At 33.4% G+C, this 23,271-nt stretch overlaps 1 protein-coding gene and 1 non-coding gene across 2 annotated transcripts in view; both read left to right on the forward strand.

Moving 5' to 3' along the window:
- Positions 1-22,356, forward strand: part of LOC111505193 (homeobox protein six1) — a 60,803-nt gene extending 38,447 nt beyond the window's left edge. The window contains exon 5 of the mRNA XM_023159968.2: positions 19,123-22,356. Within this exon, the coding sequence (XP_023015736.1) occupies positions 19,123-19,330 (208 nt within the window). The 3' untranslated portion in view covers positions 19,331-22,356. The remainder of the gene's footprint in view (positions 1-19,122) is intronic.
- TRNAT-UGU (transfer RNA threonine (anticodon UGU)) lies at positions 4,778-4,849 on the forward strand. The gene has a single exon. It is a non-coding gene; the product is annotated as a tRNA-Thr (tRNA).
- Positions 22,357-23,271: the final 915 nt, after the last annotated feature.

Here is a 23,271-nt window from a genome sequence, read left to right on the forward strand (position 1 = left end):
TATTACTAATTTTGTTGTTTTTTTAAAGTGGGTTTGTTTCATGATTCTTCTTTTATAGTTGACTTGATAGAAATTTTAAATTGAAAAACAGTGCACTTTCTTTCAGCTCTCTAAGTACCGTAGTTTTCCGGTAATTAATTATTAAAAATCAAATGTGGTAGGCTGGGGACGTCACGGGCCTATTCCTGCTTCTTGTTTGATTGACCAATATAAACAATAGAAATAATCAAAATTGCCAAATCGTAAAATTTACGAAGCCTATAATCATTAATTCAATTATGGAAGTGTATATGAACCTGTTAACGTTTCAATTACTGAAAAATTCTCCACATGGAATAAAATGTACGGGAAAAATCATGTTTGGAAATGAGTTCTATATCTAAAATCAGTACACAAAGAGGAAAGATCACAAAATATTCACCTAAACTAGGATTTTATACATTATTTAATAATATACAGTTATGAAAATCAAAAAATATAGTAAACTGGATCAAAGAATCATTTCAAATATTCAATTCATTCTACAATCCTCAATCTGTACAACTGCAATTTATTATAAAAAAAATTCCTACATACATACCTCTTTCTGATATTGCTACTAATTTCAAGCGTTATAGGCTAGCTTGGGTAATCTGTCTTCCAAAACTTACGAGGAAGGTTGAATGAGGTCAAGTATAGACAGAATTGATTGTACTCGAACTGATCCAACAAAAGCTTCTGAGGTAATACCATTAATCATATGATAAAATTTAATGGAGTAAAATGAAAAACATTTGATTTTTTTGCAAAAATATCAATCCATTTTGTTTCATACTTTCAGCAACAATATCAACTCCAGATAATACTTTCTATGGAGAATACTTGAGGTTGAAATAAAAAACTGTGTCATCAAATTCAATATTTTCGTTCCCCTTTCAATTATAGTCACTTTTTAAATGATTTGTATAAAGTCTTGGAAGAGTAGAAGGATTGTAGTTCTTTCTTTTCAATACTTTCACCAATTTTTTTCTCATCATTTTATCCTTTGGGAACCTAAACTCGTTATATGAAATAACTCACCTATTATAAACCAATACGCTTTCTGTTTCCTTGTGCCTTTCCGCACACCTAAAATCAGCACAAGAATGCACCATATTAATATTCAACTATATCTCTAAAACACATTCAAAACACACACAAACTATACTCGATGAAAAAAACGAATTGTTCCTACGCGAGCTGTCAGCTAAGAAACAGTTGAAACTCAATGCAAAAACAAGCAGAATGGATCCAATATGACATACATTTTCAATGCCGAATGAACCACTAAAATTTCCTGTAATTATTCCTTAATTTTTTTGAAAGAATAAAGCCAGCAAACAAATAAATATTCAATAATAAGATCGCTCGAATCCACGAATTAAGCATAAAAATGGACAACAATATTTTCCTTGATAACTGATATAGTACAAGTTATATCTAAATGTGATTCTAAATAGAATTTAACGAGCTGTATTTTCAAATAGTTTTCGAATGCTTATGAACCCTAATAAAGTAAATCAATTATGCATTCATGCCATCCATCAAAAATGTTACTGATATATTAGCCATATTGTCATCTAGTTAGCCAGCGCCCTCTGTAGTGTATGCGACAATGTGCTCTTTCCAATGTCAGTGGTTTCCACACACAACTTCATATTTTTGTTAAAATAATTTCAAAATGAATTTTGAGCCTAGTTTTGTTAAAGCTGACTCCGACAACTTACCAAGAGTCGATTTTGAAATGATCGATGAATTTTACTTGAATAATTGGCAATACTTTGGTATCGAAATGAAGAATGAAAAATTGAAATGGTAGGTGGTATATTTAGTAGGTCCGTTTCATTTATATGACATTCATTTCAGACTTTGTGTTTTATCGAAGGATGGAAAGTTTTGATTTAATTTTTATTTTAACTCGGCCAAGGATCAGTATGGTGACAATGCTGTGAGCTATGGTCAACTGAAAAGAGAAGCAGAAATATGTACAGCGAAATATATAATTACTCCAGAACATATCAATCCAAAAATGGCCTTTACAAAAAAAACATTCTTTGATCAGATAATTGTAACAGTTGTATTCACACCGAGTGACAACAATAAAAACAAAAACGGCGTCTGAGAAATTGGATCATCAGATCTGTGATTGGATATTAAAAACCAATACACTTGGCAACTCCGCTCTAGACACGATCAATTTTATTGGTCAACAGACAGGCGGCCAATTTAAATTCTTGCTTTTCGAATTGTTCTTTTTTCTGCAAATATAAAGAGATCTTGGGACCGATTAGGCTTGATAAGTATAATATACCCCTAACTCGATCAGTCTATAAGCAAACCAGTATCATTTTCCATAGCATGAAACAAGCCCATTATGAGTAAGGTTAGGTTAGGTCAAAAGTGAGTGGGTCTATTATGAGTAGTATGATAAATAAAATAAAACGAATTCCTTCATATCGAAAAAAAATGTTTTTCAGTGCAGAAGTAAACTTTGACAGGACTGAAACAACTCACAGTTGGATATAATTCAATGACCATCGTGGTATTAGCCTGGGAAGTATGTAGTCGTTTTTCGGTAGCCCAGAACCTTCTATGTAGGTACTTTGGGGTGAATGTTTGGAGAATTCACTTAGAAATACCTACTTATTTTCTTGCAGTCTTCACACTTATTTTGATACACTATTTTAGTTGTTCTTGTATAATTTTCAAAGTATGACCAGTGTTGATAACATTAGGGGAAATGACGCATACTATCTATACCTTTTCTAAGTCGCAATTCCGTTTACGTCAGCTTTTTCTGTGAAACAACTTTTGGAAATGATTCAAAGATATCGTTTGTACATAAAAACTCAAACAAATAACATTGTCTCTCTTTGCGAAGCTGTATTTGTTTTAACCGCTGCTTGCACATCACAAAACTAAATATAGCCCCGAACATAAAATCGGCAGGCATGGGAAGAAGGCGCAGTTAGAGCCAGTTAGGCAAATTGATGGTTAAATAAACACTTATTAGGGCCTTTCTTTTTTCTCTACCGACACCCCAGAGAGCCATACTGACAAGTGGTGCACATGTGTTTACCGAATTCCGGTAAGAATAAGGAGATTTCAACGGCTCCACTATTATTTACTACTGTCACAGATTTTCAGTGGCGGAGTATTGTGGGGTTGTTTTCATATAAACTAATGGACATCATATTTTTTGAAAACAATAATTTATCTACTTTTATTAGAGCATTGAACTAAACAAAAATCCCTTTTTCCTATTCAGTTTGTACTCCAAACGTTATGGAATTCACATGATTATACATAATATAGTAAATTGATGGATGTAGCCGTTAATACGTGGTAGGAAATCATAATGTAAAGAGAAATGAAAATTTCTATGTTTTTTACCACTTTTATTTGTAACTAACGTTACTGCAGTTTCGTCCTATACGGACATTTTCAAACTTATACAATACAAGTTTATTGTATGCGGACATTTTCAAACTTATACAATACAAGTTTATTGTATTGTATTGTTTGAAAATGTCCGTATAGGACGAAACTGCAGTAACGTTAGTTACAAATAAAAGTGGTAAAAACATAGAAATTTTTATTTCTCTTTTCAATATAATATAGTATATGAAAGAGGCAAAATTTCAATTACATGGAACAATGTCATCCTCAATGACAGTGTGCTGATTTAACGTTGATACAACAACTAAATGCAGCCTTTTATTGAATTTTCCTCTATCGTTGTTGAAATTCAGACCAACTTTCGAGAATTGGAAAACATCCAAAATACTACAATATTATCAACGAATAAGATTGTTTCTGCATTGATGTCTCAAGAAATTGATTTCATATTTGGATTCAACATTCGAAAAAACCCTTTTATACAAAATGCAACTGAAAAATCTCGAAAACAAATCGTGGAAAAAAGTTTAAAATAAAAAGTTTCACATATATTCCAAAAATTTGTTTGGTTTTTGATAATTTATTCATTATTATCTTTTTAATTTCCTTTTTTAACTGATGAAGAATTGAAATACTTTTTGTGTTTTTTATGGGTGCACATGAAAGTTCCATTTTCTTGAAAATATTAAAATTTGATTCTTATATAAAAAAATATTGAAATTAACTAAATAATGAGCTTCGACAAAAAATTACCTTGGTTAAACATTGCTCTTAAAAAACCAAATGAAAGTTTCAAGGGCTCACTGAAAAACGTAAACAGAAGTGAAGAATAGCATACTTTACCGAAAAAATGTCAGTACAACAGTACATGAAAAGTACAACAGTACATGAAAATATGATTTTCATACCTTCCACCGTTAGTTTGTAATAGTTTCAGAATGAATTTTACACAAAGAAGTTTTTGAAAATGCTAAATCGATGTAACTACATATGTGATCGTACAATATATTTTATCAGAAAATTTGTCGTGTCACACCAAATCCAATATTTATTTATTAAGCAAACTGTAAAACTTTGGTATATCTAGCCAATCGGTAAAGTTGGTAATAAAAAAATGTTGTTTCTTTTTCAGTAATTCAATGTTTCTTTGATAGTAGTTGTTTCAAAAGGGTTTTTTTTTCCAAATCGTATCTGAGAATTACTTCTTTGCAAGGAATATTCCCATATTTTTTTATATAAAGAGAGCGAAGTAGAAAGCTAAAACCTATCTTCCAAAAACCTAAAATATATCCAAAAACCTAAAATATTTTATTCTCTCCACATTACGTAATAACGTTTTTGTGCGAGTCAGGTAATCACAGCCTCTTTAGCTCAGTGGCAGAGCACTGGTCTTGTAAACCAGGGGTCGTGAGTTCAATCCTCACAGGAGGCAATCACGTGAATTTTTTTATTTTTTTTACTATACAAAATGTAAACACTAGTTCAGATTTTTAATCGTGAACAGATGCATTTCCATAGAAATGTGTAGTACATAACTGAAATAGGAAGTTAAGTAAACTTATATACTTCTCTGAACTTTTCCACAGCACAAATATATAAATCAACAATAATCTCTACCTCCTACTATGACTGAAAATAATCACCTCTAGATCTCTATGTTTTCGAATCGGACAATGAATTTCATTAAACAGTTTGAGAAAGATCGCAAAATTGATTGTTGAAAATGTGAAAGCAACTCAGATCACAACAAATTACACAAAATGTATGATATATCTAAAAAAAATTGAAAATGCACGTCATATCTTCGACAATATCGAAAAAATATACAAAACCTGAGTAATTTTTAATCTGGTACTGCTAATTCGGTCTCATCTCACTTCAAATCGCCTTTTGTCACTTCTTCACAATATTTGTCGGTTTTATTTCGAAATATTCAAGTGTTAATTTCTTCAGGTTAATTAAGATGACTCGTTTCGATATCACTAATTTATTTTCAATAAATTTAACACATTCATTATTCTGGTGCATTTTTTCATTTCATTGTTTATTGACTCCATCAATTTCATCTTACCTCAAGTTCAGAATTGGGATTTTTTAACAATTACAATTATAATCTCATTGAATTCATTATCCAATGACAGAGTTTTTGATCTTCGTTATAAAAATAAAGTTTTCAATTGTATCTTTCATACCTCGAATAATATTTTTGATATTGAGAAAAAAATGAACACGTCTTCATGGGAACACATTTCTACTTAAATATTAACCTAAAAATCAAGTTATGCCAAGCATCAACAATGTAATCCAATTAAATTATCTATTGCGAAGTGATTTAGTTTTTCATCATTTTCGTAGAACCAGTGCGATGTTTCCTCAAAAATAACTTTTCAAGACGATTTTTGGAACGGGAGGATCTACAGACTGGCCAATCATATCCCCCGATTTTACTCCACTGTACTTTTTTCGTATGAGGAAATAAATTACAAGGTGCTGTAAGCTACTAACACCTGATGTCTTTCAGAATGTGCGGGATGAAACAGAAGTAAATTTATACCATTGTTTTAAAAAAACTGTTTTTCCGTTAACCAGCTGTCGCACCCCTACGAATGACAACCCAAGTCGAAACATGTGCGAGTTAAGGATTAACGAGATCTTACCTTTTAACGTGTGCTTCCTAACATGCAAGTTAATGAAGCAGCAATTCGAACTTTTGACAAAGTCCATTTTTCTGTTTAGTTCCACTTCCTAGTTCGAAATTGAATATAAACTCAAAAAAGTATTTCAGTCTGGCATTATTTATCGTTGTAATGTCAAAACTCTCAGGTGTAACTCTTCCGTTATTTCTATTTGGAATATTCCATACGTGGGTTGTTATGGGGAAGGGGTAGCTGACAAGGGGATGATTTTTATTGAGAATAGATCGATTCAAATAGAATGAACTGTATATTTATTTTTCTTGATAAGCTTTGGCCTTGTGTTTGAAAGATTGAAATGATGCTGAAACATCTTGATTCTCATTATCTCTTCTTGGAACTAACAAGTCCAACAGCGTTAGGAGATAGTTTTTGAGTGTCAACTGTCCATTTGATGGTAGAATAATGATTTGTGGAACAACTATTTACCTTTGGCAACAGTTATGAGAAAGGAGATGGTGTGCTAGAATTACAATTTTTGTTTCATTGGTGGACTGGCTTTTTTGTAATAGTTTTTTTCACCATTTGATGGATTCAACATAAAATTTAGTGTTTGCATTATTATCAACTACTTAACGTTTGGAATCAATGTAGTTTTTCATCCTACAATGATTTATCTACTATTTACCGAAAACTAATATTCGGTAAAAGTGTTGAGCAAGTGGTGAATGATATTTTTAATACAGTGCGGATGTAAATGTCAAATAGGTACTTTAGTTTAACTCATTCCAAATACGATTAGTTTTTGTTGATAATTCCTTTCTCTTACCCATCACAAACTGTATAACCTGTGTTATACAGGTTATAACAATAACCGGCGACCAGTTATCTAAATTTAAAACAGTAGATGTCGTTGTATAGAGAATTGAAATACCTTTCGAGCAAAGGATCATGCGACACCATTGGATTTTTATGAAAAAGTACCAAAAATTATTCATTTTCATACAAATTATGTCCGACACTGATATTTTGCTTCGAATTTATGTCCGCACATTATAGTAAAAAGTAGATTAAAAATTATTTCATTCTGTTGGCGTTTCACTAGAACAAACATTATTATTTTTCATACGTTCTAATCGTATTTTTCGGATGATATTCAAAACGGTGTCGAGTTGGCACGTATCGTATGGTGTCGTCTAAAATAGCACCGGCTGGTAGGCTATTCTCAGTTTCCAGGTCCGAGCTATACCGTCATATGATACTTGATACTAGAAATAGAAATATACACGGTACAATAAACCGATTTACCTAATTTTGTCTGACTAAACGCCTAGATATGCGGCTGTCTCGAACTAAAATAATAATACTTCAAACTATGCCAGAAATTTAATGTTTCAGAATTTATAACATTCATTGAAATTTCAGAACAATAACAATAGCTATTACTGCATTCCATTCGCCTTCTTTGTGAGTATAAATGGATAATCAATTTGATTCCGGAGTAGCATTGGATAGCACAAATCAATTCATCAATTTTATTGAATATATATTCAACGTACATCCTTCAGAAACAAGTTTTAATAGTGCTTCTGGAAAATGTATGATCTGATATAAAATATTTTCTAATTAGTCAGTGGGCTATGCTTGAAGACTGGCAGTAAACAAATCTGAAGAAACGAACTTTAAACGTTCAAACCAGTTTCGACGTCCATAGACGTTGGTTAGTACCTCGTCCACTAGATGGAGTGACATTGTGTTGTTCGCGCCAACTTAGGAAGAGGAATGAAATACCCTGAAAGAATTCCGATTTTCAATTTTAGTCAGGGAAGCTATGGATTATACTGTAGACGACCCTTCCCGATATAAAAGGCCCCGACACTCTGTCGAATGAGGCCCCTATATCTTCCGTTGAAAGATGAACAACGTTTTCATCCAACTCACCCCAGCCAGGCAGGGGTACACCGTGAAGGGCGGTACTGATGTCTGGGGACACTCATGCCGCCATACCATCAACATTCACATCAGTTTGTACTTCTGGCAAACATCAGTCCAAAGGGTAAGGAAGCCAGGCTCCAACCTGTCTAAATTCAAGATGACCTTCCACCGATTTTCAATTATGGAATATCATTGACTTTAGGTCGATAATGGCCACTATCTTGCACTGATGAGTAGCTAATGAGCCCGAAACCGGTCTGCAAGTGTGCCCGTTCCAAAATTGAAGGTCGACTCTTTAGGTTGTATTGCCAATTGCATATGCAGGAAATTTTCTGTGAAGATTCCCGCACTGCCGCCTGGTCGGATATAATCCAACGCCCTTCGTGGTATTAGCCAGGGGAGTAGTTGTTTTCTGATAGACGTCAGTCCATTTCACCTACTGTGTAGACTGGCTTGAACGTTTAAAGTTCATTTCTTTAGATTTGTTTACTGCCAGACTTCAAGCATAGCCCACTGGACATGTACTGCGTTTCTCCAACGAGAGAGAAAGAGCTTACCTTCCGCTGACGTATGCGAGAGATAAAGGGAAGCCAGACAGACTGGCGTCGTAACGCGTTAGGTAACGAAGCGGTTTACCCTCCCATAAGAAGTTATAACTTCAAAAAGCTTATAAAATGCTACGAACCAATTCGTGAGACGAAGAAATTTCAGCGGCTATCTTCCTCATACTGAACGACGATTTTCAGTCACCATTTCATTCACTTAAGCGATGTTAAGTTCAATGGAGGATGGTGGTGGCCGACCAAAGCTAGGCAAATCTTCCACCACATCGCAATGTAGCACTTAAACGCACATATTTTTGATGCAGACAAATACTGTGTACGATATTTTTATCCATTGTAGAAATCCCAAAACACTTTTGTGGTTAATTAACAAATTTAAGTGTCGTAAACAAACTGAATGACGGAGGCGATGTGACCTTACAAAAGCGTTTAACTGCGTTGATCATAAAATGTTGCTACGTAAGCTAAATATCTATGGATGCATAGGGATGTGTATCTCAAGGGTTGCAGTCAGATTGTGAAAACGATTAAATGTTCAAACAGCATTGAAATAAATAGTGGCGTACCACAGGGATCGGTTCTCGGTCCAATACTTTTCCTGTTGTATATTAACGATTTGATGAACACAGGTATAACTGGAATATTCACTATTTTCGCTGACGACACCAGTATATTATGGTGAACAGGAAGTGAACTAAATTTCTGGGACTGTATATAGACGGTGGACTGAAATTTGACGCTCACATCAGAAACATGAAAAGTAAAATTTCCACCGGCTGTTATGCAGTGAGAGTTATTGCCAGAGAACTGGAAGTTCATACTGCGAAAACAGCGTATCACGCTTTGGTAGAGTCTCACTTAAGGTACGGTATACCTTTTTGGGGTATGTGTAGCCTTAATTTTCTGGAGTCTGTATTTGTATTACGGAAGAGAAATATACGGTACTTGTGCAAAGCTAAACCTCGTGGCTCATGCAGGCAACTGAATAAAGATAAAAAATGTTTGACGGTTGTAGCTCTTTTTATTCTGGAAATTAAGAAAAATCTTGAAAAACTTGAGGTTACCACCCATCACTATACAACTCGTCAGAGCATGAAAAAAAATGTAAATTACCTATCCTTTGCAACTCTCTGGTCAAGGACTCCTTATTTTACAATGGTGTGAAGATCATTTTTAACCCAACATGTCTTATGTGTATGTATATTTCAACCATTGTTTGTGGTTTTTTATTCAGTGCTTTTATACTTTCGTTTATATTATATTTTAACTATATTTTTATATTCATAGGACATTTATGTATTCTTTGGACAGTAAAGTATATGAAATAAAAAAAACGCCGCGTAAGTCTAGAGAACAATTGTGCCAACCAACCTAGCTACAAACATAATTTCGACAATGCCTTCAAGCGAGCTTTTTACAAGATCGATTTCCGATACTTTCTTGAGAACATGTAATGCGAAAATAATCGATTAATCAACAAATATCTATCAAGTATCCACCCATTCAATCTCTTTCATCTAACGGGGCCATTAGGCTCTAGACAGCTTCCCCTTCAGAGAGGCAAGCAAGGAAAACAATCCACCCCGTTGTGCGGTCGACCAAGACCGCCAGGTCTACCCGAAACGTCCATTTCTTGGGGGTGCATCTGGTGATGGCGGTGAAGAAAAACCGAACCCGCTCACGTATTGAATTTCACCTGCGGGCTGGCTGCCTCCTCGACGTGTAATTCAATACCCGCGAACGCTGCCGACAGCAGCACACGGGGAACTGTTACTTTGCCGTAATGAGAAGCAACCCGATTTTTTTGGACCTGCTACCGAAGATCGTGACTAATGAATGAATATTGATGAAGCTGAAGTCGCCTGTTGAACTGAAAAGCGCTCCGACGTTCGTAATATCCATATTAACATGTGTAAAATGTAAACAATTCTTATTTTATAAGATCATACAAGCGTAAAGTCGCCTTCTTGGTAAAAAATTCGAAAGATCAATTGCTGCCACTCTTCCGCAAAGTTGAGATTTTGATCTGATACTGTGACCATTCGTTTTAGACCGACCCTCAGTGGGCTAAGAATTGAAATTATTTTGAGGAGAGGTTTGCTATAGATATCTACTGCAGGGGAATATTGATCTGTGAAAAAATTGAACCGATTTTTATTCTTTTGAAAAGTAATCTCATGAAATGTAGAAATAGGACTGAATTCGTGACATGATATCCGAAGGAAAAGATATCACATAGATTGTATCTACTATAAATTGCCAATTTCAAGTTTTATTTTATTCGAAGCGATGAAATTATGAAAAAATTGGATGCTAGGCCACCAAAACAGAGTTTTACAGCTGCATGAAATTAATATCACTTGAAAAAGCTACTGTGCTAGCGAAACATGTTGTGATATATTTTTCAAATAAATTTTGTGGAGATCAAATCGTGAGGTGTAGTTTTTGAAAATACTATGGATCTTCATCAAGTAACGGCCAAATCAATCAGAAAAAAAATTATCTATTAGTCAGTAGGATATGCTTGAAGACAGGCAGTAAACAAATCTAAAGAAATAAAATTTAAACGAACAAGCCTGTCTCGAATATACCTACACATGGGGTTGAATTGACTGACGCCTATCAGAAAACAACTACTCCCCTAGCTAGTACCACGAACGGCGTTGGATTATATCCGACAGGCGTCAGTGCAGAAATCTTCACAAAAAATTTTCTGCATATGCAACTGGCAATATAACTGAAAGAGTCTACCTTCAATTCTGGAACAGGCACACTTGCAGACCGGTTTCGAGCTCATTAGCCACTCGTCAGTGCAAGATAGTGGCCATCATTGACCTAAAGTCAATGATATTCCATAATTGAAAATCGGATTTTTTTCAGAGTATTTCATTCCTCTTCCTCGTCTATCCAGTGGACGAGGTAATAAACAACTACATATCCGAAATTTGCCGATTCCTCTGAATAAGGAAAAGTGTCATTATTCTTGAGTCATATGGGCATCATTCTCACAATTTCGATCACTGTCACTGTCCTAATCAAGTTGAACCACTGGGAATCAAATAGTCGAATATGATTGTGACTTAATAATGAAACTTTGCTAACAAACAGTGGCTAACTTAACCTCTACTCGTACAACTCGAATGTAAATGTTAGTTAGGTGAAGCTCACTAATACGTGGAATAGATACAAGAGACCAAAATAAAAAACAGATTACCACCTTGTTCAAATTGAAAGGGTTGTATTTTCAGGAGTGATTAATTTTTGGAGTAGAAAGCCAAAAACTTCCTTACCAAAGATTACCGTCTTTCACTGACTGACATAACCTAACGAAATATAAGACGACAATCCTTCAATTCAGAGTCTACCTTGAATACTAACAATTTATGTATAATTTTCAGAAATCTCAAAGATATTTTTTGATTCGAATCGAAACATTATTCTGAATGTTAGTAATTTCATTGAAATCGAAAAGAATACGCGACGTTCAGTTAATGCATCTAGCCGCCTCAAGTAAGTCGGGTAACGCGTTTCAATGTTAAGGCACGATAGATTTTAACAATGAAATATTTTTATATATAGATGCATTCAGCTGAGAATATTCCAAGAAGTAATTGTTACGAATAGCACCTAAAAACTTTCTCACATAAATGTCCGTTTTTTATACTCAAATTTTCTTATTTTTAAGCAATACCAATCAAGCAACCAGTAATAGATAAACTCACGAGTCCGTAGGACGAGGGGTCTTATCATCCTGACTGCTCTCATCGTATTGCTAAATAACAAAGTTTTCAATAAAAAATGTAAATTTATCGATGAAATTTTGAGGTCTTGTTAACAATTGAAATATTGAAACTATGCAAAATTTCTTTCAAAAAAATTCACGGGTCAACAATGCAATGCCTTCTGGTATATCTTATGCATTCAATGCCTCTTTCAATTCGAAACTGTATATACGAGATCTGTTAAAAAATGAGGTGCATGTTCAAATTTCGCGGGCTACGTATATCGATTAGCTTTTTTTTTTAATTTTTCATGGTGGTACACTCGTCTCGAACATATGTTCAGAGTTTCAGCTGTTTAGCATGTTTAGTTTGTTGGTGAGAGGCATAAAAAAAGGAAGTGTTTTGCGCGTTCAGCTATTTACTGCTATCGAAAAAATTGGATCTAAGAATTTGCATCAAATGTTGTGAAAAAAAATGGAATCAAGTGCTCAAAACACTTGAAATGTTGACAGTGGCGTACGGTGATTGTACTCTGAGTTATAAGAATGTTTGCAAGTGTTACAAGCTTTTCAGTCGAGAAAATTATTATGGAGAATCTTCAAAACACTATTTGAGAAATTGCTGAGGATATCGGCATATTGGTTGGTCCATGCCATGCAATATATTCGGAAATTTTGGGCATGAAGCGCGTGGCAGCGAATTAGATTACTGAATTTTTACCAAAAAAACAGTCGCATGAGCATCGCTCAGGAATTGTTGAATGACGTCAACAGCGATTCAGATTTGCTCAAAAGGGTCATAAATGGTGACAAATCATACTTTGGAGTGGATACAATAGAAATTGATGAATAAATAATAGATATTCAAGGTATGAGTGTTGAAAGTAAGGTTTTATTTTGCGAGTGAAAAAGTTTCACGAACAAAATAAAAATTACTTTTAACACAAATATCATACAAAGTTTTTTGTACAACTGTCCTGTTTTCATAATAAAATAGATAAATTTATTATTTCCATAAAAACACATTTTAATATCTCTTGTCAGTTAACTATTTTCGTGTTATCGCATTTGCTGTGAAGTGGCCGTGTCAGGTGACGCCGAATCACTTTGTTACCAACAAACAGTATTTTTTACAGCTCACGGGTTTTATTTAAAGTCACATTTAAAGTTCTTGCTGGTATTTAATGTCTTGCATAGTGAAGAACAATATTAAGGAATTGTGAGTTCCTGATGATATTGAAGAGGCTGCGAAAAGAGCTTCAATTGAATTGTTACCAAAAAATTCGGCTGAGCAGCACGACATCGCATATTCTAATTGTCTTAGCTGGTGTAGACTTGAAAACGTCGAAGAAAATTTCAGTGAAACCGTCTTTTTAGCCTATCTAGAAGAGAAATAAAAAATATGAAAATCGTCAATTTTGTGGACCAAGTTTTCAATGATAAAGTCGAGTGCGCTCGTTAAAATAGCATTCTTAAAGCGAAAAAATGACAGTTATAGGCCCAAAAAATTAAAAACTCTTACGTTTGAACAAGTCCAGAGGTTTGTAAATGAGGCGCCAAATGAAAAATATTTGATGATAAAAGTTGCTACCCTTTCGGAATTTTTATTAATATGTAAATTAATAGAAGACATTTAATTAATGGATAAATTATTGATTGTTCAAATTCCAAATACAAAAAAGAAAACAGTCCGTTCTTTTTGCATTGTTGGAAAAAACATTGATTATTTTAATAAATACGTTGCATTGCACCCTTCTGTTATCAATCATCAACGTTTTTTTCTCAAATTATAAATGCAGTACCAACCTAGTTGGTATAAACACGTTTGGAAAAATGCCCTTTACCATTGCTGAGTTTCTGAACCTCCCGGAACCAAAGGAATGTACAGGTCACTGTTCAGAAGATTTTCTGCTTCTTTGCTAGCAGAATCAGGAGCAAATATAACGGATATTAAGAAGCACGGAGGATGGAGGTCTATAACAGTAGCTGAGGGTTACATCGATCAATCTATTTCTTATAAAAATGCTATCCAACAGCTAGCTCCAGCATTACAGCATCGTCTATTCACTTCAAGAATTAAATGTTAAAACCCATGAAACTCAGATAGTTAAAGGCTCTTCAACATCGCAAAAAATTAATATCACCAGTTGTTTTAATTTTACTTCTCATAATAATGTTCATAAATAATAATGATGCTGTAATTAATGTATATAATACATTTGTAATAAAATTTAATTGCATCTATATCTATTGTTCATAATAAAACTTCCTTGAAAATTGAATAATTATATTTTATTTATTGCTATTTGCTCGAATAAAATCATGTTGTGAACATCATCTTTCAATAATTAAAAATCTCACTTTTGATGACAGTTGTACAAAAATATTTTTTGAGAAGAAGAATACATATGGAAGCGCAGATTATCCAAAATTGAGATAATCAAATAAATCAATAAAACAACAAAGATCCAAAAATCAGGAGACTCTCATCGTACTTAAAGATTTCCAAATGAAGAAGGGAGGTACTGGAAGTCCTATTAGAACTAAAATGCTATCTACATTTTTTATAAAAAAATTATTGTTTCCATTTTGCTCAAGTCATTTTCAAATGAAAATTAACAAAGTTGTAAATTTTTTTTTATCCAAAAACAAACTCTTTTCTATATCACCAGTACTGCAATACTCCTTCTCAACATGTGTTTCATCAAACAAGTTGACATCTTCGGGAGATCGAGAAAACTAATTTCTTGTGATAAAGTTGGCCGATACTTGATTAAAATCCAAAACGTATTCAAATAACACTCTATTGTGAGATTTTCACTAGGCAGTTCACATCACAGCACGTATTTCCCTATACAATATATTTCTCAAGGTGTATTGAACGACATTAGATCTTTCTGGTACTCGGTTATGTGCCATGTGTTCTTTGAGACGAGTTTTCATGGTTCGTTCAGTCTGACCGATATATAGTTTCACAAACTTATTTTTTGGCATTGTTTCAAATGTCAACACTCACAAAAGACTGACAACTTATTTGCAGTTCATACCTAATTTCAGAACTGAAAAAAAAACATGTTCATTCATCGACCACATAAAAGGGTCGATATCTTTTGACACTAAATGAACAGTTACCTTCGCCCTTGAACTCACTGTTACATTTGGAATTCTTTTTCGAAGGGTTTCACCAAGGAAAATTCAAAAATAGATATCACTAATGACATTATCGAACGTTTTTCGTTGGTTTCGAATATTCCACCCAGGAAAGTGGAAGCGTATATTTAATTCCCTCAATATATTGCAACAAAGCAGATCCGAGAATTCAGAAGCCCCGCATTGTTTTACCAACAAACAGCAGTTTGTAGGGCTTGGCATCGTGGTAGGCCGAGGGGATGAGAGAGGAAAACGCTCTGGTGGAAACGGCGGTGTCGAGTTTCACCAAAACAACGAAGTCTGTTCAAACATCCTCCCCCGTCATGGCAGGCCACTGGCATACACAGGATTGGACTTACGACAAAAAATTGACAAAGCTTAATATTTCAATCTAGTTTTCCTCAATAATGGATAATAAATATCCATCTTCCTTTCATAATACATTTTTTCTACACTCGTACTATAATAATCTATACTCTATACCAGTAAACGGCAACCTTTTAACAAAGAGGTGACGATGTGCAACTTTGAACAAAGCCAAAGTGCCACTTTAGAAACTGTATAATTTTTATACAAAAATTGTTGAAAGTAATGAGGAAGGTAACTGATAAAATAAAAATTATTTATGAAAATTTTAATCAAAAAGGAAACATAACACATGAAGCGTTTTCAGTGTAATCCTTGTCCTTGTGTTTCTCGGGAAAGCTTTTGTATTTCTGGTTCATGTCTAGTTCGATATGGATTCAAAATGATTTTCATATGGGAAAAAAAGTTACCCACACATATAGGAGGATCTAAATGCTGAAAGCATTGCAAATACCACTTTTTTGAGGCAAATACATTATCTCTTCTTATGTTTGAAGGTGGTTGACAATGAACATTTTAGAATATCTGTCAAATTCTTATAAAAATTGATAACATTTTTGTTTTATGTATTTAGTATAGAAAAACATTCTTTTGCACTGAATAATTTGGACGAATCGTTTGAAAGTTATCACGATAAGACTAACTTGACGCAACGCAGCAAGCCATTACGCGTCGCGTCTACTGCAAGACGACGGGGGACGATGCGCGGGAATAGAGGGCCGGTCTAAGCAATGAAGCGCCATCGCCGAAAACGCATAAGGGCAGACTTTAGCGTTCAGTTGGCAAACAGATGGCATATTCTTTTAGTTTTTGTATTTTTAAAGTAAAAATATAAATTACTACCTGTTGCCCGCTCTTATATTAACGTACAGCCGAAGCCACTGCACCAAGAATCTTTAAATATGCAGATAGGTTCTTTGTACAGCGTTTTTAATCATCAAGAAAGAGAATCAGGAATTTCCACCACCAAGGTGGAAAAATAGGGGTTCAAAAATTGTATTGAATTTCGTCAGTTTTGAAGTTGGATACCTGAAATTTTTGGTTAATGAAAAAATATTGGAACTACTTATTTAAATTGGACTGTCACGAAACTTGATGTGACAAACCAAATTCTACGCGGGCGAAGCCGCGGGCAACAACTAGTTGTACATATATGTATTTTATTTTATTTTATAATTGCAAACTCACGCACAAGGATGATTTCCTTCTGTGGATTGATTTGATATTTCTTGTAATAATTTACCAGTACCTCTAATTGTATGTATTTTGATCGATTAAATATTATTATTATCGGTACAAGAATACTTATTCCCAGTAGTATTATAGAAAATAATAAATTCGGCAAACATTTTTCTAATTCACTCAAAGGTGTTTTATTCGATAGTTCTTGGTATCGGCTTCAAGAACAAAAACAATTTTCTGGATTTATTGTAGAATAGAATAATTTTTTCAACAACACTGTTATTACATGCCATTATTTTTGTTGGGGGAAAGTAAAGATATACTTTAGTATCGGTAGCATAGCCGCGGTTCTTCAATGAGATCTGAGGTACAAATAATTAAAAGTTGGTCTCTTTGGATACTCCTCTCAACAACTCAATATCAATTGATATTCCTAAATTACTATCAACAATTTTCGTTAGCCTTCTCCCAGAGGCGATGTTACCTATATCGAATTTTCAAATATAGTTGCTGAAAATATTTTCAATATTTTTACCTTTTCCCAATATCAACTACTCGAGAATAGCCCCAAGTAGTTGAATTTACAGATATTCTTCACTTCAAGTTTTCGTGTGCTATGTTTTTATTTTTATATCTTTTTTGAAAGGTTGTAGGTAAATACATTTCTTAAGAAGTCTTGACATTGAGGCATAATGCATACTTGACTGAGTATGCATTATGTACTTGACATCAAAGGCTGTTGCATATAATATGAGAAAATCATAATACTAACGATAACCATCCCACTGTTGAAAAAGGTCATGAAGCACATCTAGAAATATTTTTAGTCCGGCCCTGATCAGAAAATACTCTGCCAACCACCGCAGCGGCCTGATGTGCGCAAACTGGGTAAACAGAAACTTTTATTTCTGCTGAAAAGCTTTCAATCTAGTGAAACTTCCAGACCGCAAATGATGTGAGCTTTTTTGGCAGTAATGACTTACAGTATTTTCATTAAACATTAACTTTTTAAAAGTATTTCCTCTGGCCCGAACCTATTACTTGCACCACCAAAGAACGACTTCAGCAACATACGTTTCATGTGAATTACTGTGCATTATAATAATCTGTAATGAAAAGAAATTTGTTCTGCTTACTTCATATGTTATAATTTCTTGATTTCAAAAAATTATAGTCTATTTCAAAAGAGTGTAGAGTAATAAATCATGAAGTGTCATAAAATTTGCCTGAATTTCGTTGTCGTCCATGGGCGTAGGCAAATCTTAGGATTATTAAACTTAATAATTAAAGTAAATTAAAAATTACAGACATAGATAATAATAAAAGGCCATTTTTGGGAAGTAATTTGGTCTAAAACTAAGTACCTACATGTATTTAGGTAAGTAAAATTTCTTAAAAAAAGATTAAGATTAGACTATACTGATGTAGAATAATTTAATTGAATTGTAAATATACTGTAGCGGGATAAGCAATCTGGACAGAGACCAGTGTATCAGTGACAGTGACACTTTTGCTTAGGTTAGGGTTTAGAATTAAGGGTAGTCTGAATAATTATTTTCTCGGAAGGTTCTCGAAAATTGTACCTAGTAATCTCTAGAACATTCAATTAGGGTATAAATAGAGTGTTGTTAAACGTTAAGAGAAGTTCACAGTTTTAGTATTGTTCAAGTGTCAAATTGTAATAACGTATCCAGTAAAGTTCTTGTCGTTTTTGTGAATAAATTGATTTAAAGTCCCCACAAGTGTTTCAATACGTAAAGTTCGTTCGTGTGTGTTTGTGAGTATTTCCCGATTTCGGTTCGTATATATTTTATTGTTACATTTTATATTTTTTTAATAACACTGTTCTGCTGTATTAAATTTTTATTTCCTTTAATATAATTTTTATGAATGCATATTCTTTTGGCAATTATCCCACTAGCGCGCCTCTGGCTCAGTATTTATCCGTCGATAACAATGGACAAATCCCTTAAAACAGGGTGATACCTACCTGCTCTTTATGAAACGACATAATTTTGCAATGCGGACTAGGGAAGTGACAGAATTTATTGACGGATCACCCTGTAGCGCTTTTGAATACTTAATGAGATTTTATTACTCTACACTCTTTTGAAATAGACTATAAGAGAATATTAATTTAAATTATTTTTTGCAGTAGCCAGACGAGTTCCGAAAAACCCCATCTTGATTCCAGTGGCTCCGATAGCGAAGCCGAAGCACACAAGATGTCCACGTATACCCCCAGCGGAGTGATTCAAACCCAAATCAATCCCTACCAAACCATGGCCGCTCCTGCCCCATACCCATGCCAGCCAATGTATCAAACTCCTCCAGAAATTCTGCACGACTACCAGACGTTGTGACAGTGGTTGACAGTTCCTCAGGATCATACTGCCGCTGGCAATTTGTAAATAGCTGAAGTTCAGTCAGATCAAATATCAAATGTTTGATCTGAAATTATTGAAGAGGCTGATGAATTAAAATAAACGTTAGCAATCAAGAGTATGTACGATGTTTCCGAATCTGAGAAGGGAAATTAGATTCAGTAATGTTATTCCTACTGACTGGGATCTAAAAAACAATGTGTTCGTTACAAATAATTTGAAGGTTGACTCATTCAAAATGAATACCGCTTATGAATAATGGAAAACCATATTGCTGGTACAATTGTAAACAACGTCTGCATTGGCTACCAGTACTGAATGTAATGTATCAAAATTGTTGAGTGAAAACTATAAATTAATATGGTGCATTTTGTATGGGTCAGAATCGCAGATTGGTTTGATCGGCCATTCTGACCCAGTATTGCCGATCGGCCAAGCCGATCTACATTTCTGACTCACCGGTTTGACTGATCGGCAAAACCATTGAGGAAATGATTGTAATACAATGGAACCGAGTGATGAAGTTGCAAGAGAAATTATGATTTTCGAAGATTTCAATAATTATGGAATCAACTTTCAACATGTATACAGAATGAAGCAAAAATAGGATAAAATTTGCAAAACAGATTTGATTTAAAAGATCAGAGAGTCAGAACTAGAGAATCAATCATGCAATGATCTAGCAAAATATAGATTATTAACAGAAGAACAATGATGAACCTATAAAAAACTAAAAAATTTGCTTATTCTTGACCAAAATTATCTTTGAGGGTTATGAAACATTTCTTGAAGGAAGGTATTTCGAAATGACAACTACAACCAAAGAATTTCTGAAAAATGTCTTACTGGCACTTTTGAATATTTCCTCAACTGCTTTTCTGAATATGATGAAGTATGATGAAAATGAATGTTTTCTAAAAATGTTAAAATTCAAACCAGAAATTGAAAATGAAAAATAATGGTAATTTTTTGGCAATTGGAAAAATTTTTCATATAATCAATCAAGAAAGAACTTTTAATCATTATCTTAGGATACAAGGGTTTTTTGGGAAAAAGTTTTTTAGTTTTCTTCTTCTCCATCATTTATCAAAAAATGTTGGAAACTTACAAAAATGGAAGGATTCAAATAAATGAAATAAAATATATTTACAAAGATATGTTACAGTTATTATATTTGTTTTCTTCATTGGAAGTTTACCACATTGTTTGTTTGATGTTTAATGTTTTCATAAAATATTCCCTTCATTGTTACTGCGAATCAAGAACGATCATTGAGAAAGGTACATATTTCATTCAGGAACTCTCCAGTCATATGGACTCATCATTTGGTATCATTGGAATATTTTTCCAGAACACTTATTAGCGAGATAATATTGTACAGAATTTAAATGATTCGAATATTGGAAATCAGTACAAAAATTATCAGTTATTGTTAATGAATGTCTGTTCCAAATTTTTGTCTCGTCAAATAGCATATTTATATGTAAACATTTCGGAAAAATACTCGGAATGCAACAGTATTTGTTTTTCAAATCAGAACTCAAAGTATCGAAACTCATCTGTACCAACACAGAATTATTTATTTTCGATTAATAGATTGACTGCGTTTACGGTATAAAAGTTTTTATTCTACAGAAATATAATTAATGATAATTATTGACAAAATAAATGAGAAAAAATACTTAATTTTTCTGTAAGTTTAGAATACCTTTTTTCGGAAATGCCCATCAAAAAATAATAAATCAGAGTACCATTGGAAGCAGAATTGAACGCCAATCAAAATGATGTGTCACTTGAAATTCTAAAGGTAACATCTACCACTCCAAGGGAGTTGAATCACGAGGGCTTCAAATAATCCTTGAAAATGTCCCCCTTGACAATAAAATTGACCTGTTTTTCGATTCCTCATATTGATTACTGGAAGGAAGATGTTGAGGGTGGGAAATTTTCAACTTGACACCCTGTATTTAATAACTGTCGACTGTACTATTTCGTTCGTAGACGTAGTTGAATGTGGAAAATAGTAATTCTTATCGTTCCTAGTTTCTGGGTGAGTTTCGATATGTTTTGTTGTGAAATAATAATGTGGTTCAGTTTCCTTTTAAAGCGTTTTCCTACAATTCTCTTTCTTCTCCAATAACCGAACGAGAATGTAAATCTGGTCCAACCAACTACGAACATACTGTTTCCCTTCAGATTTGTCATCTTGAGTTATAGATGAACCACATCTGTTGGTTTTACCAACATTTCAGTCTGAATGGTACATAAAAAACTTCTACGAACAAAATTGAAATCAAAGGTTATTTTGATACTTCAGATGAAATATTTGTATTTTATTATGGGTAAGCTTTCATAATTTTCTGACACATATCTTCTAATGAGAATATGAGGATAGTGAGGTCAGTTCAAACTCAAAAAGTCAGTAAACTTGCATTCTTATATTTTTAACAGATATCCCCTACAGAATCTGGAAACATTAAACTGTTGCTAATTTGGCTAAATCAACCTTCCATGTATCTAAAGCAGTAGACTATTATTGTACTTAGCATTGTAAATAGTTCAGTTTTGTAACGAAACTATGAATGAATTTCATTTGTAAAATATTTGTTATACCTTATATTTATTTTTATCTTCAAAAGATATTGTTATAATTTTGCCAAACACTTATTGGCCATTAATTTTATGTATAAAATAATAATTCCTAGTTATTTTATATTATTGACATGTGAACTAATCAGATTGAAACTGAACATTATGCCGTCATTTGATTGAACATTGCTTGTTAACTGAATAATCGCATAGATTCAGAGCCAAATTCACGGAACCATTCATATATTAATTGCACAAAGTTTAGAAACAAAAATATCCACAACCAATCTCGACAGTGAATTATGTTGAGTATAAGGTTCCCTCAATCTGACAAAAAAATATAACGTACACGTATGAACAACAGCACACAGTGTAACAAACATGTTTTTGTTGTAATAAAAGTAATCCGAATATAATCTTTCTTTCAATTACCATTCAATTAGAAAATACTGGCTCTTTGAGAATATTTGTATGTATGCCTAGGAAGTAAATAATGTGCATGGGTGTACCACGGATTAACAAGGATTACGGAATGTCAAAAAAATATAAATACGATAAATAATAATAACAACAATAAAAAATAATATTGTCTGTTTTTTAAAATGCAAATACGAGTACACCGAGTTACATTTCAAATAATAATTCAAACTCCCAAAGGGAAATTACTTGTAAGAAATAATACCTATCCCATCTCAGTCTTCTCATTACAGTTTTCTTTCTTGCATCTTGTTCAGCGTCCGCCTTACCCGTGGGATGTCGCAGCATCTTGTTTTTTTTAAATCCTAGTTTCGATTTCAAAAAACTTTCCTATAAATAATCGACATTTCATTCAATAGTGTACTGACTGTTTGATCTGTAGACGTTTTCATATAGTTTCCAGGAAAATTCAAATCACAAAATTATATTTTGTAAAGGTGCATCTCAGAACGACATGAAAACACATTTTGTTATTAAATTTTGAAGAGTCTTGGGAGAAGGGATAACTTATCTGGGAGAGATTAAATTTTGGAGGAAAAATGTCTCCAATTTTATACTGAAAAAACTATTTGCTGAAATATGTAGATTATGCACAACAGTGTTTTTCTTGTAAAAACTAGAAAATATCCATCTGAAACAACTACCTTCAATATAAACATTGAGTTGAAAGGAAATTTGCATCATTCATGTTGTACTACAAATTTTTTAAATGAATTAGAAATGAAAATTTCACCTGAAAACCCTGCATAACATGTGTATGATGTCTATTTCAATTCCATGACATATGTTTGAACTACAATATCAATGAGAAGAGGCGACTTCTCTGTAATTAGATGTTCATATTTGAAAGAATT

Source organism: Leptinotarsa decemlineata, unplaced genomic scaffold (assembly GCF_025532065.1).
Source record: "Leptinotarsa decemlineata unplaced genomic scaffold, Ldec_3_MD MMD2_tig00026354_RagTag_RagTag, whole genome shotgun sequence".
Lineage (NCBI taxonomy): Eukaryota > Metazoa > Arthropoda > Insecta > Coleoptera > Chrysomelidae > Leptinotarsa > Leptinotarsa decemlineata.